We start from the raw sequence: 15,962 nt of genomic DNA, 5'->3' as shown, positions 1-15,962 counted from the left end.
ACAGAATAAATGTAAAACTGAATATAAACTGTATGCAGCTAATGGCACAGATATTTCCACTTATGGCATAAAAACGCTAACTCTTGATTTGGGATTACGTCGTGATTTTCAGTTTCCATTCATAATTGCTGATGTCACAAAAGGTATTTTAGGAGCTGACTTTCTTCACAAATATAAATTGCTTGTCGATATAAATAAGAAAAAATTAATTGATGGCGTAACACAGCTTTGTGTCCAGTGTGATGTCGCTGCTATTTCCAGTGATTACTCAGTAACCACATTAAATAAATCCATAAAAATTTTCGATTTACTGTCGAAATATCCCGAACTTTCTAAACCTAACCTTTTTCCTACACAAATTAAACATGGTGTTACACATTTTATTACGACTGATGGTCAACCCGTTTATTCAAAGGCACGACAGCTCGATCCAAAACGCTTAGCTATAGCTAAAGAGGAATTTAAATTTATGCTTGACAATGGAATAATTCGTCCATCAAACTCCCAGTGGTCAAGCCCCTTGCACCTTGTTACGAAAAAGGATGGTTCGTATCGTCCTTGCAGAGACTACCGACGATTGAATGCTCAGACGATACCTGATCGATACCCAATTCCTCGCATTGAAGATTTTCATCATATTTTAAGAGGTACAAATATTTTTTCTAAAATTGATTTATTCAAAGCTGATTTTCAAATTCCCATTGCAGAAGAAGACAAATGTAAAACGGCTATCATCACTCCTTTCGGTTAATACGAATTTAATGTAATGAGTTTCAGTTTAAAAAATGCTCCTGCAACGTTCCAAAGATTTATTCACAAAGTCTTTAGAGGATTAGAATTCGTTTTTCCCTATTTAGACGATATACTCATTGCATCCAGTACCCATGAAGAACACGAAAATCACCTTAAATTAGTTTTCGAAAGATTACATACATTTGGGTTAAGAATTAATGTTTCAAAATCTGTCTTTGCTGTTCCCCAAATCGAGTTTCTAGGCTACCTAATTACACCTAAGGGTTCCCGTCCTTTGCCAGAAAGAGTTCAAGCTATTACTAACTACAGACGACCAGAAACAATTCATGAACTTAGAACTTTTCTTGGAATACTTAACTTTTATCGTCGTTATATAAAGGATGCAGCGAAGAATCAAGCATTGTTATATGCGTATCTCAAGGGAGCTAAAAAGAGGGACAAACGTAAAATCGAATGGACTGAAGAAGCTGAAAAACAGTTTGAAACGTGCAAGAATGACCTGTTGAACACGGCACTGTTGTCTTTTCCCAATTCTGAATTACCTCTGGCGTTATTTACAGATGCTTCAGATATGGCGATTGGCTCAGTGTTGCAACAATATGAAAACTCCTCGTGGAAGCCAATAGCATTTTTTTCTAAAAAATTAAGTGATACTCAGCAAAAATATAGCACCTATGATAGAGAATTATTAAGCATATATCTTTCAGTTAGACACTTTAAGCATTATCTAGAAGGAAGAGTATTTACAATTTATACAGATCACAAGCCCTTAATATTCGCCTTTCGTCAAAAACTTGACAAAGCAACACCTAGACAGGCTCGCCAACTTCAATACATCTCCCAGTTTTCGACTGATATCAAATATTTAAAAGGTGAGAATAATATTGTGGCGGATACATTATCTAGAGTTTATGAAATTTCATCGATAGATTATGATAAAACAGCTGATGAACAAACTCAAGATGAAGACCTGAAGAGTTTGCAAACCACTACTTCCTTGAATTTCAAGCAATGTTCTCTACCTTCAGGGAAATATTTGTGGTGTGATACATCAACTAAACATGTTCGGCCGTATATTCCTCAGACTTTCAGAAAACACGTCTTTCAACGAATTCATGGTTTATCACATCCAGGAATAAAATCGACTATGAAATTAATGACATCAAAATTCATTTGGCCTAACATAAAAAAAGATGTACAGTTGTGGACAAGAACCTGCATTCCTTGCCAAAAAGCTAAAATCAGTCGGCATACCAAAACAAAATTAGGTGAGTTTGAAGTACCACCAGGAAGATTTTCTGTCATCCATATCGATGTCATAGGACCACTTCCACCATCTAAAGGGAATATTTATTGTCTTACTTGCATAGATAGATTTTCGAATTGGATGGAAGCAATTCCTTTAGAAAATATTTCTGCTGAGAACGTCGCAAGAGCCTTTTATAGCAACTGGATTGCGCGTTTCGGAACGCCAAGTAAACTCATTAGTGATCGTGGATCCCAATTTAAAAGTGATACATTACGAGCTTTGTCCAAAATCTGTGGCATCAATTTACAACACACTACTGCCTACCACCCCTCGTGTAATGGCAAAGTTGAGCGCCTTCATCGAACATTAAAAACAGCATTAAAAGCCCACAACCACATATCTTGGACGGACACGTTACCAACAGTACTTTTGGGTTTGCGTACTGCTATTCAAGAAGATACCAATCATAAATTGCGCAAGTAGTTTATGGCCAGAGTCTCAGACTTCCTGGAGAGTTTTTCAGCGAACCAAGTATCCAGACAGCATCGGAGACTTTTGCTAATAAACTCCAGAAACAGATGGAAGTTTTTGGACCGAGACTAATTCGTAAAAATTCATCTGAACAGATATTTGTCCATAAGGACTTAAAAACTTGTTCTCATGTGTTTCAGCGAATAGATCGGGTAAAAAAAACCTTTGGAACCTCCTTATGAAGGACCATTTCCTGTTATTGATCGCAAGGACAAATATTTTACTATTAGCATTAAAGGAAAACATGTTAATGTATCCCTGGATCGCTTGAAACCAGCATATATTTTAGCTGAGGAAAATTCTCAGTTGATACAACCTGACTACACTAATTTGCAAAGACCGGACTCAAATTCGGATGTGAATCAAAAACATTCTCGCACAGGCAGAACTATACGTTTACCTGTTAGATTCAAGGACTGACTAAATTATTTTGATAGTGGTTAACACTGCAATACTAGTTACTACCTATTTCTCCATCTTCGTAACGTAACTTAGTTACTGGTGGGGGAGTAGTGTAGTGGCCCAGTTATTGCATGAGAAATAATTATTTTTTATTTCATATATTTGTTCATGTGTTTAATTATTTTATAAAATTAACTTTAATATTTTGTTAATATTCATATTTATATTTCTTTTATGCTGAATGGCAATAAGTAGTTCATATTTATATTTAAATTTCTTTATGCTGAATGGCAACTAGTTCTAGTTCTGATTCATGATTGCTAGGTTTTGGTTTCAAAATGTTGCTCGTAGCGTCGCATTTCGATAGCTGGAAAATAAAATGCAATAACTTAGCTATTTGTTTATAATTCATGCTGTTACTAGTCATAAATTAATTTTAAACATTAGTAGCCAAGGCTACAAATGTTTGAACCGTGAATTTCACTAAGTTTTTTTCTTAGTAATGCTACGAAGCCCTTGTTTTTTCTGGTCATTGATGGAGTGCCATCTGTAGCTACAGAATTTAATTTTGCCAGAGGTAGATTGTATTTCTGCAGAAGTCCAAAAACACAAGTAAATATATCTTCTCCTGTGGTAGTACCAGGCATCGGTATTAGTTCCAGTAATTCCTCAAAAATGTTAAAATTCTTGTCACAAGAATGAAGAAACACTGCTAATTGAGCTTTGCCACTAATGTCCGTGCTCTCGTCACAGGCAATGGAGAAACTTTCAAAACTAGATGATTTTACTTTGATCTGATCACTTAAATTCGCGGCTAAATCAGTAACACTTTCCGCAACTGTATTTCGAGACAATGAAATTGATTGAAAAACCTTCACATTTCCAGGACAAACAATTTCTCCAGCTTTCATTAGGCATTCCTTGATGAAATCACCGTCAGTAAAAGGCTTCGAATGTTTAGCTATCAACTCAGACAAGACATAGCTTGCATGTACCGCAGCTTCACTTTCTTGCAATACTTTACTAAACATGGACTGTTGCTTTTTCACTCCTAACTTGAGCTCTTTCAACTTTTCTTCTCTCATTAATCCTTCGTAATTGTTATATTTCGATTTGTGTTGTTCGTAATGACGTTTAATATTATATAACTTTGGTACATTAATAGTAGTATTACATATCAAGCAGATTATTTTATCTTTTATTTCACAGCAAAAATATTCTAATTCCCATTTTACTTCTAATATTCTATGTTCGTCAGCGATTTTTCGTTTAATTTTACTACCACTTGGTTTTGATATAGACATACTGAATACAAAGGGCTGGAATAAACACGGTTAACGTTAAAAAGTTAACAAAAATTTATTCTTTCCACAAGAGATAAATCAAAATGCTGAAATATTTCTTCAAAAACATTCTAACAATATCACAAAATGTCAAACGTTTAGCAAAAATCAATTCAAAACAGAGAAACTAATTCTATCTCACAGCGAAATCGCTACAAATCAATCTAGAGAGAACTACAGTTGTTTGTTCTCGGCTCTTATAAGCATTATATTTAATTTCTCGAATATACTGGAAACATCTATAAATATCTGGATTTTTGTGGATGGCAACAGCAATTACGAGATATTTATTTATTAGGTATTAAATGCACGCGCTGTTCTATTTTTAACCTTCTAACGCAGCTGTCTTTTCAAAAATCGTCTGCGTTGCTAAGGCAACATGAAGCAAATCTAATTACAATTCTAAATAAAAAAAACTAAATAAATAAATAACTATGAAATCCGTAACAATATGAATTAAGTAATAATTAATAATAAAGCAAAGTGCATGCACATGCATGCACCAATATATCGTACAAAACTATGATTGGGAAACTGAGACCATGAGTTCGGCCACATTCGGCTATCGGGGGATGCGTTCAAGTTCTGAGTGCACGTGTCCCCCAAAAGCCGAAGGTAGCTGAACGCAAGCTACTCACACGCATTTGTATAAGTAGTGTGTGTGTCAGCTGGCTGTGAGTAATCTAACAAAACTGAATAAATTATCGTTAATTACTTAGCAGTAAACATTTCATTTTTTTCTTCGTTGATATGTTATTTTATTATTATATATTATTATTTGCCGATATATTGGCCGGGCCGCAAAAATATTTGTTGTGGGCCGCATGCGGCCCGCGGGCCACGAGTTTGACATCCTTGACGTACAAGATGGATGAATGATCTATCAGACCGCTGAAAGGGATATGAAATGGAGCAACTTGAAAATGTTGGCTATAGTTATTTTAGTGTAAATTATCAAGTATAATTTTGTAGACCCAACAATGGGAGTTCACTCACAAAATGTCGAAAAAATGTGGGGTTTAGTCAAATGGCATAATAAAAAATAATAGGGCACTGCTTGGCATCACCTCCTATCACATCTTTGGGAATTTATGTGGAGGAAAAAAATTATGTCTTTAATGAAATGTTGAAAGCAGTTTCCAAATTATGGCCTTGTAATAAGGATTCTTAAAATTATTCTTAGGAAAAATCATATGAATATTGTATATTATGCCATTTATTTTTATATTCGTGCTTCACGAGCTGGTGAGATATCTCAGTTTATTAGCGATTCAGTCCTCGGGACCACTAAAATAAAAGAAGTACAAAAAATTGTATATGTTAATATAATAGTAACAACAACATAAGGAAGATTTGTATTAAAAATAATAAAATACATTTCAATAAAATATTTTATCTTGCAATATAAATGAAAAATAAGCTGTAAAAATAAAAAATATTCTGAATTTTTAAAATTTAGTAAGAAAATCCTTTATAAGCTTTTGAAAGTAATTTTCTTACACATAAAATTGACATTGTTAATATTCTGTATATATGTTAAATTGGGAATAAACGTTTGTAATGATATTTATGATTAATTTTATAATTTTAATGTACACAAATATGGAATTTGTGTAAGCGACACAAAACTGTTTTGGGTAATAAAACTACTAACTAGTATAACTTAAAATTAATGTATTAATTTGTCATGAAATGTGGTTAAATAAAAATTTCATCGATGAAGAAATATTTTTGCAAAATTAAAAATTCTGAGACAATTAAAAGAATAGTAAATAGTATATATATTTTTATAATAATTATACTGTTTTACTTCATTTTTGTCATCTCTAAGTCAAATAATGTAATTTTTAGACTGGGAATTCAGATTATAACTTAATATATCAATGTATTTTTGTTATTAAATTAGTACAGTTTAATATTTTTTAAACCGGTTTCAGAGATATTTTATTAAAAATAAAAAAAAAATTAAACAAGAGTTATTTCCTTATTTGAAAGATAATGAATAATATGTTATTAATTATACAGCCATATTAAAAACGGAGGGAGAACTAATTCTTAATCTTAGCCAGAGCTATTTCAGTACTAGCTGAATTCTTAACTGTTAAAATTGGGTTTACTCAAATTACCTCAACATTTATAATGTTATTCTGAAAATAAAATAAATAAATAGATACATCATATTATTATTTAATTGCTTAATGTATTTTGCATAGGAGTATTTTACAACTGAATTAATTTATAGTACTTGTGTTTTTTAGCTGAGACTGTTGTATTTTGCCGTCCAACAAATTTACAGAAAAATTTGTATAAACATTTTCTACAGTCTAGAGATATTGAAGCCATCTTATCTGAAAATATACAAGTAGACCCCTCTATGCATTTAGTATATATTTCTATTCTCAGGAAATTATGCAACCATCCATTATTAGTGTATCAAGCAGACAATATGCATAGTGATATCAGCAATGTAAGTAGGTATCCTTCAAAAACTCTAGATATACAATTTACTTTATGTAATGTAATATATCTATCTCAGTATGTATACCAAATAATATAATTTTTATGTGATAAAGAGTTGCATAGTTTCGTTTGTTTAATAGAGAACAATATTACCATTCACTGATTTAAATTATGTGCTCATTTGATAGTGATTACTTTTTATCTGTGTTTCTGTCTACTAATTAAGCAAAAAATAGCATCCAAAACGATTTTTGTCTGCATAGGTATTTTTTAATTTATGAGCAAAGTATAATTTGTAAATTGCATATAGTAATTTCCCTTTATTTTTGAAATTGAGATAATAATTTCTGATGCACAAATACTTTGATTCTTTGATTGGGTATATAATTATGAATGAATTCGAAAAAGGAACATGGAGTAGTAGTTTGCATAATTTTGAATAAACATGAATTAATGTTATGTTAAAGGAAACAAAAATCATGTAATGAGTAAATAGTATTTTCTTTATGTATAGTTTCATATATATATATTATAGTCTAAACTTTTGAGTAGAAAGCAGAAGTGTAATACTTTTTTTAACGTAAACAGAAATATTATGGTACTTTCTTATTATCCTTAGTAGAATTGCCGTGTTTTTGTTGTATTTTGTGAGTATTACATGGAACAATAGCCTACCTGTTCATATTCATACCACATACCTAATTAAGTAGGCACAAATTTGCATTTAGCCATCATTCATTGCTCAAGCACCCCCCCTCCAAGTGCACTTTTTTCTTGTAATTTTTTTTTATAAAATGCTTCTTTTTGTTATTATTTATGAACAGAACAATACCTATGAACCAAATAAATGTTTTTTGTCAGTTTATCAGGTTCAATGTTTCTTCTAACCTTCTTCGGAAACATACAATGACCTGACTAGAACAGAGAGCTTACTAAAGCTATGTTCACTAATTGTAGTAAGTAGACAGGATACAGACGAAGGGTATACAAAACCCTTTATTTTTTTCTTTATATACAATGACTTCCGTACTTCGGAATACAATGACCCTCCACTCGGGGTCTAACTTAAAAGATATCAAAATAAAACTAAACTCTAATTTAACTTTAGAATAAGATTGGCCTTATAATAACAGGAAGCGTATGTAGCACAGAGACTGTGAACACTACAATACGTTTAATTTATCAAGAGGATTAAAACCTCTGGCCTGGAAGGCAAAGTAGCAACTGCGTAACTTCTAAGGTAAGCGGCCTGCTTCGAACTCACGGCTTCCTCTCTTCTGCTTGGCAAAAAGGCCACACTTAAATACTTGGCATTCGCCAGACAACTTTGCATAAACTCCTTCACGCTTATAATTCTGGCCGGAAGTAGAAAATAAGAAGTGATAGTAAAGATTTAAAATAAAATAAACGTTAGTAAAACTTAAGATCCTTACAAGTTCACAAAGTTAGCAGTGAGTTTGCGATTTTTCATGAGTATGCAGATAATCAGTAAATAAACCTAAATGGCGGCTGTTGTACACCAAGCTAAAAAAAAGAGGGGAAAATTTTATATCTCCTGTTCTACTTTACGGATTGTTGAAATTCAACTTGTGTTTTTCACCTCTTGGAAATGTGACTTAGGATGTAAATTAAATTTTTATATAGCATTTTTCTAATATACTTATTTTGACATAAAAATGGACTTTTTCTGAAATGATATGCTGATTTTTTTCCCCCCATATTTTGATTCTGTGACTAAAATTGTGCGTAAATACCAAATTTTGTAAATGTTTAAAGAAAAAACTTAAAGTGAAATTCAAGAATTAAGCTTGGAACTTTTTTTTTTTTTTTTTTTTCTTTGTGCTAAGAATAATTCGTTTGACAAACTTGTCAGTTTATGGCAACCTATTTCACTTACCCTTTCATTCTTCTTATATGGAAAAACTGTCTCGTTTCACCTTCCTTGGAAGTACTTTTATTTTGCATTATATTTTTTAATCACAGTTCGTATTTTTAGATTTTTTTTTTGTACTTTTTAGAACTTTATTTTAATTGTTTGTGTTGCATGGCTGAATTATATTTCTTCAAAAATTATGTAAAAAGAATTCTGCTTATTCATTCAAAGTGTGCATTTTTTAAATATATTTTTAATATGTATGTTTTCAGAATTGGTTTTTATTTATTTGAACCACATTTCCTTTCTAAAGAGTAATTTGTGACCTTTATACTATATGCTATGTTGCATTTGAAAACTGCATGCATTAATTAAAGAAATACAGTTAAAGACAGCTAATACTTCTTTCAATGGAGTTAAAGCCTCTTCCATTCTCAAAAGATGTATAAATGAGAAATATGTGTAATTTTAGGAAGAAATGTGTATATTGTAACAATTAAAATACTATTAACATCTCACTGATGCACATATTTCGTTGGCATTGAAAAATTACTTGAAAAGTACAAAAATCTTACCTTCTTGTACAGAAAGCTTCACATTCCCATATCACTAATCATCACTTACTCAGCAATAGCGCCATCAATGAACAGTAAGACAAAATGGAAACTTCCAGTGATGCAATTATAAACAAGAATGCAGATGGTTCTCATAAAAATTCATTAAGTTGCCTATTGACATGGAAAAAAACTGTGTTATTAAGGACTACAATAACAAATGTTTGTAATTCAAAAGGAAAGAGAATTGCAGTTCGCGTTATTATTGATAACAGCAGCCTATCCATGGATGCCAACTCTCAATTTCAAATGTCCCTAGATATATCTGCAAAAGTAGCTAAAAATTCGCTAAATAAAAAATTCGCTTAAAGTAGTAACTAAAATTTAAAAAAAAAAGTATAATCCATATTCCATAATAGGTTTTGTTACTTATCATTATTTAAACTGAATCTTCATAAAAATATAAATAATGTCCCAATTTTTCTGTAGACCATTAAAACGTTTCACGGACCACTGGTTGGTGACCGCTGACCTAGACCATGTTTCGCATACATTTCTTTCCTTTAAACTGATTTCTTTGGGGTGTTCGGATTTCATTTTTCTCAGTGTAATTTGGACAGTTTTGAAGACCAGTAAATGACATATTAAAGAGCATATTTTTGAAATTATCTGTAACGGTATAAGGAAAAAGTAGCTATTGGAAAATTTCTTCATAAAAAGATTATTATTATTATTATTTCCAGTGGCTAGGCAAAAAGTTACAAATAAAATCTTAGAGGTTACAAACAATAGAACTGAGAACAAAAGACCGAAGTCATTGCCTAAAGAGCGTTCTTGCCTCCCAGTATCTCGACTCTTCTGTAAGAACACAAAGAGCCCCACGTTTGGGCAGATGTTCCCTGTCAATTTTTTCCTCCAAAACCACAAACTGGGCAAATAGTATCACCTATGTGGTGCAGGTATGCAGCAAGGCAATAATCTCCTGTAGACAGATGGAAGCTGCAAATGCACTGTGTCTTGGACTATCGGGAAGGAGAAGGACTTAATATTCTCCAACTTTTTAAGGCTTTATGAGTATAAAGACCTCGTAAGATATTAGATGTAAATAATTTTTTTAAAAACAGTTTAATCCTCCAATAAGAAATGGCTGTATTAGGATGTTGTAGTAAGCTAGCTTCTCTTTTTGTAAGGAAGTCTGCTTCTTCATTGGCCCAATGGCCACAATGGGCAGGCATTCATTGGAGAACGATTAAGAGGATTAATATAAAAATTTATATTTCATATATTTTTGTTAAAGAGACATGTCTAAAACTGTCAAACTTTTAAAGCTCAGTTTATTTTGTTAAATGTTAATTTGAAACTATATGCTATGAAATAGGTATATCGTGCATATAATTTTCATTGTGTTGTAAGAACTGAAGAATCAGTCCAAACATAGTCATGTTTCAAAAAGCTAAAACTATAGGGACATACCCCTTAGAAACAAATACTGAAACTTCAGCTTTTAATTAGTGTCAGTTTCAATGACTAACAGTCAAATTCCTAGTTCTGAAAACCATTCCATCCAAAATTTTTAGTTATTGAAGTTCAGATAGCCAAAGTTTTAGTGTATATTCACAGTATGACAATTAAGTAATCAGAGTGTATTTAAAAAAATAGAAATATTGTAGAATGTATACATTTATGCAACTTTCTATTTTAATGCAAATGTGACAGATATTTGAAAAGAAGGCTTGTAGATGTTTATTTTTAGCTCAGTTCTAAGAGTAGATATTCATTACTTTTATTCTCTTCCAAGTAAAAAAATAAAAAGCTTTGCTTTGAGAATCAGCTTTAGTTTTAGGGAAGTGAAAATAATCTCAAGAAGACAGATCTGGAGACATGCGAAATGACTTTTTTTGACACAAACGTTTTTTCAGACAAAAGTAGCTTCAGGTAGTGGTTATTGACTGATGGAAAGATAAATTGTCTTGTAATGCAACACATTTGGAATAACAGTTGTAAAATGAATAACGTAACATTAATAATCACCTGCTTAATTCTCAGCTATTTAAGATTAAATTGCTCAGCTAAGCATTTAAAATTGTAGAATATTTTGACACATCACATTGTAAGATAAATTTAATGTCACTTATCTAAAGATCTAACTCCTGTTTAATCTTCCCTGAAGGTAGGAAAATAAGATGATAAAGATAAGGCTAAAGATAAGTTAATAATCTTATCTTTAACCTGGATTTCAACAACACTAAAGGAATACAATAATAACGAATATAACTGAACATTCATTTGCACTACAGTTTACAAAGCAATACACTTAAAAGTTTACAAAATAATGCAAACTCTGCTTTTAGCAAATGAGAATATAATAATATTTTAAATATTTACAAACTGAATAGTAAAGTAGAGACTAATACCCTGGCTCCTTGCAAAACTATACAAAAGCCATTGAATACTGATAGTTCATCCCAGGTTCAAACCCAGGCAAATGGGCTGGTTGCATTTTCAGTTTCCTGTGTATAATGCAATATGAGCTAGTTTCCCTTACCAAGTCCTATCACAAAAGTATATCTCCCCGTAGACAGATAGCTCTTGTGTGCTTTGCCATATTCGGATAACTTAACCTAACCTAAGACAATGCAATGAGATTTTGGTAAAGAAGATTTAATTATAAGTTTTGAAAATTTTAATTTAATTTAGGTTAAAATCAAAGGAATGTAAATTTTGTTAATAATGAACAAAGCCTTGGATTTCTGAAATATTGCAGATTTGAATATTATTAATTTATATATTTACTAAGTACCTGTACACATGTAATAAAAATCTTATTCCTTTGAATAATCTCCATGCTGTATTTGTTTGGAACTAGCTATAAAAATATATTCCGGTTTTTGACTTTTACTTGCATGTAGTGCTTTAGTTTATATTCATATTTTGGTATTCATTCCGGAGTGTTAATTCAGGAACCAACACCAATATTAAAAAAGGTACGTGTTTTGGCATATTTGCTATTATGTGTTCAATGTTCATATGTATGTAATATTAAATTTTAACGTGAGATAAAATGTTAATACATCTACTATGTAGTTAAAATTTTATTTAAATTATGCAGTAAAGCTTTTAAATTAATTACATAATAAAATAAGTTTAATCAATTTTATTTAACAACTTTTGGTACAGCTTATTTTGTATTTTAAAGTGTTGAATCATTTTAGTTAATCAATTACTCTTTACAGTTTTGTTATGAAACCACCTCTTTCAATTTCAGAAAATTTGATTAAAATGAAGCTAATGTAAAAATAGCAGATGATAACATGGTGAAAGTAAAAATTTTTTTTACAAAAGTAAAAAAGAAAAAATGTATTAAAAATTTAATTAATATTCTTTGTAATTGAAAAAAAAATCCCTTTACATATATTATTAATAAATATTTATTATGGATCATTAGTAAAAATGAGAATAAATTCCATACGAATAATTCTCATCAAAAAATTATTTCGAAATTTAAGGTTATAAATAACTGGTAATTCACTGAAGATTATAACAAAGTGCTTTAATCCAATTTAACATTAATGATTGCTTATCACTGGGATGTAAAATTTCAAAACCTGCCAATGTATGAATTCATGTATATATTCAGAATTTTTGAATTTTTTGCAGATATGCTTAGAAATACATCTTCTTTAAGATGATATTAAATTTGTGTATGTTATACAGTACAAAGTCTTTAATCCGGACGTCCATAATCTGGAATGATCTATAATCCGGACATCAAAGCTACAAACTTTCTGTGCATAATACATTTATGCGTGCACTTTTAATGCATAATGGATGGTATAAGCTAGGCTAAAATTATCTAATTATCTATTTCAGTTAATGTTGCAGATTGCGTTGTTCCTTAATCTTCTAATTGGATTTGGCTTATTATTTTTTGCAAACTGTTAGAGCAATTTTATAAAAAGTAAGCTTGAACTTTCGATTATGTCAAAAAGAGTTTCCGATTCTGGAGCTGCCAAAGGATCTACAAAGCGAAAGCATGTTTTGATGTCCATCAAACAAAAAGTGAAATTGCTGCAAAAAATGGATAAAGGCATGAAGAAAGTGACAGAGAGGTTAGTGAAAACGAAAAAATTTCGATTGACAAGTTAGTCGGTATTCTCGGCACAGCAATTACAGGACTTGAACAGCGGGACTTTGTAACTGAACAAGAAATTATGTCTGTTTATAGAATTAAAGAGAAAATATTAGCACATAAAACGAAGCAACTTAAACAACTTTTTCAGTTTCAGGCTGAATGTCCATTGAAAGAAATGTTTAATAAAGTAAACAAATTAATATTAAGCGTTTTTGTAAATTTTGATAACTTTTAGATCATAATTGCTCTTTATTTCATAAATTAAGGTTTCATATTTTTAATTTTGTAATTTCTGCATGCCATCTTACCAGATTTAAACTGATGATCTATAATCCGGAAAAATCCCTAATCCGGAATCGCCGAAGTCCTGACGAGTCTGGATTAAAGACTTTGTACTGTAATTCAAAATTTTCCTTGAGAAATTTATAAAAATTATTTTAAAATGTAAATATTTGAATATATCAGAAAATGTGAATTTTTATTACATTGAGCCTAAATTTTGAGTTATGAAAGAAGAAATGAAGTAAGTATGATTAAAAAAGAGATATTAATAAATATATACAAATTTAATTAGCACTCCATAGTTAAATTATGAGTGCTAATTTAAATAAACTGCTGCTGCGATTCTTACAAAGCTTGGAATTTGAGTCATAGAAACTAAATATGAAAAAATCTGCATATCATTTTAGAAAAAGTCCGATTTTATGTCAGGTTACATGTTTTAGAACAATAATATATGTAAATCTGAAATATATTATAAGTCACACTTTCAAGATATGAAAAATGAATTTTGTCGATCAGCCAACTAGAGGAGATGTAGAACTGAACTTTCCCCTTTTTTGACCTGGTGTATCTGGGACATCTTAATCTAGAAATGAATGTCCCTGAAATATGAGTCATTATTAATTCAATCTGTTAATCTGAAACCAGATTACTACTGAGAATTGTTACCATACAACTTTCATATTTTGATGTCTTATCCAGTGGCATGTAAATTGTTTGTTGTGTTCTGAATGTTGTTTTATGCATAACATAAAATATCATTTTAAAGAATTCTGGGCCCCTCTTTCCTGTATATCTGCAGGCTATACACCCTGAAGTTAACATTTGAAATTCATGTGTAAAAGTTGTTAATGCAGTTTTAGAGTTTGTTGACGAGGCTTAATAGCTGGATTTGTTTCTTTTGATATTTTAGAGTTGTGGAAGATATTTTCTCAATTTTGGAAAAAAGGAAGTGATAAAAATAGAGTGGTTAGTTAGTTTTTTAAATTAGACAAAATGAAAATTTCAAGTATGTGTACGCAAGCAATGAATGGAATGCGTTATAACTTATAAATAACACTTTTATTAAACTAGAAGTTGCTACTGAAAACTATGAAGAAATCTTTACTTTTATATTAGAAAAGAAACTTTTGACAATTATAATATTTTGTGAAAATTCATGTGAAATGTGGATTAAATTGCATAGTGTGAACAAGCAGAAATCTGCAGATTCAATTTATTTACTGCAGTCTGAAGTTCAGAACTGTCATTGTGTTCCTAGTGATGACACTGATATGCATATCAGTGAAAAAGAATCTTTTGCTTGTCGTTTAGTAAATTAGAACCTGTTTCAAACAATATGATAATAACTACCATATTTCATGGACAAGACACAATTTTTTTTTTCAAAAAGTTCCCTCCAAAATTCAGGTGCATCTTATACTCAAAATGAATATAAAAATGTCCAGTGTTTGATTTAAAATTCCCGCCAGTCTTAAAAATGGCCATATATTCAATGCTGCAGGAAACCTATCTCTATCTGGCAATTTTGGAAGCAACCTGCCCCGCCATCACAAACCAACATCACACTGAACAACAAAACATCGCATTGTCTAGCGTATAATGCATCAGTGCAGTCTATGGTGCCAGTGAACTTAAACTGGAAGTGATTTGTGCTATCAGTTACAATACAATATTTTTATAGTTAGTAGCTAGTTTTGCAATGGAAGAAAACAAAAGGTATTCATTTGATAAATGTATAAATTGAAAGTAATAGCATATGCAAAAGAACATGAAACAAAGCAGCTGAGCGACATAATGGCCCTCCACCACCAGAAAAAATCATTCACATTGGTGGATTAGTGGTGAAGAACTGAAAAACATGAGGAAGGCTGAATGTCCAAACAGAGGGCTGAATGCAAAATGACTAAAACTAGAAGATGATGTATTGAAATAGATTCAAGGACACCGTCAAAATGGCACTGGAATGAATACAAAAATGTTTCAAATACACTCTTGTAAGCTAACGCTATGGTGGAACTTTTAGGGTGGAGTTGGTTTATGAAGCATCATGGACTTAGCATGCGAACCAAAATATCTCTTTAAATTCACAAGAGTACGAAAAGAAAATATTATCTTTCCATCGCTTTATTATTCAACATTGAAAGAAAAACCAGTGTCGAACCAAGCCAAATAGTGAATATGGGTGAAACTCCTTTAACATTTGATGTGCCAAGTAATAGAATAGTTGCCATGAAAGGTGCTAAAACTGTAACTATAAAAACAAGGGATATGAAAAAATGTACTACACTGTTGTCCTTTCATGTTGTGCTGACGGTATTAAACTTAATCCAGTGATCATTTTCAAGCACAAAAAAAATGCCCAAACCTTCTGAAATACCAC

At 31.1% G+C, this 15,962-nt stretch overlaps 1 protein-coding gene across 8 annotated transcripts in view; it reads left to right on the top strand.

Annotated features, from left to right (window-relative positions):
- The window catches only part of LOC118186506 (DNA repair and recombination protein RAD54B-like), a 176,394-nt gene that overhangs the window by 102,587 nt on the left and 57,845 nt on the right, over positions 1-15,962 (top strand). For all 8 annotated transcript variants that reach the window (XR_015041298.1, XM_085817212.1, XM_085817210.1 and 5 more), the window contains one exon: positions 6,537-6,745. Coding sequence is in view for 7 of the 8 variants with exons in the window: in XM_085817212.1 (XP_085673338.1) it covers positions 6,537-6,745 (209 nt within the window). In the remaining variant the exon portion in view is untranslated. The remainder of the gene's footprint in view (positions 1-6,536; positions 6,746-15,962) is intronic.

This window comes from Stegodyphus dumicola, chromosome 5 (assembly GCF_044657685.1).
Source record: "Stegodyphus dumicola isolate Sdum_Otavi_A_Nest chromosome 5, ASM4465768v1".
Classification (NCBI taxonomy): domain Eukaryota; kingdom Metazoa; phylum Arthropoda; class Arachnida; order Araneae; family Eresidae; genus Stegodyphus; species Stegodyphus dumicola.
The sequence above is the reverse complement of the archived record's forward strand: the minus strand, read 5'-3'. Positions and strand labels throughout refer to the sequence as shown.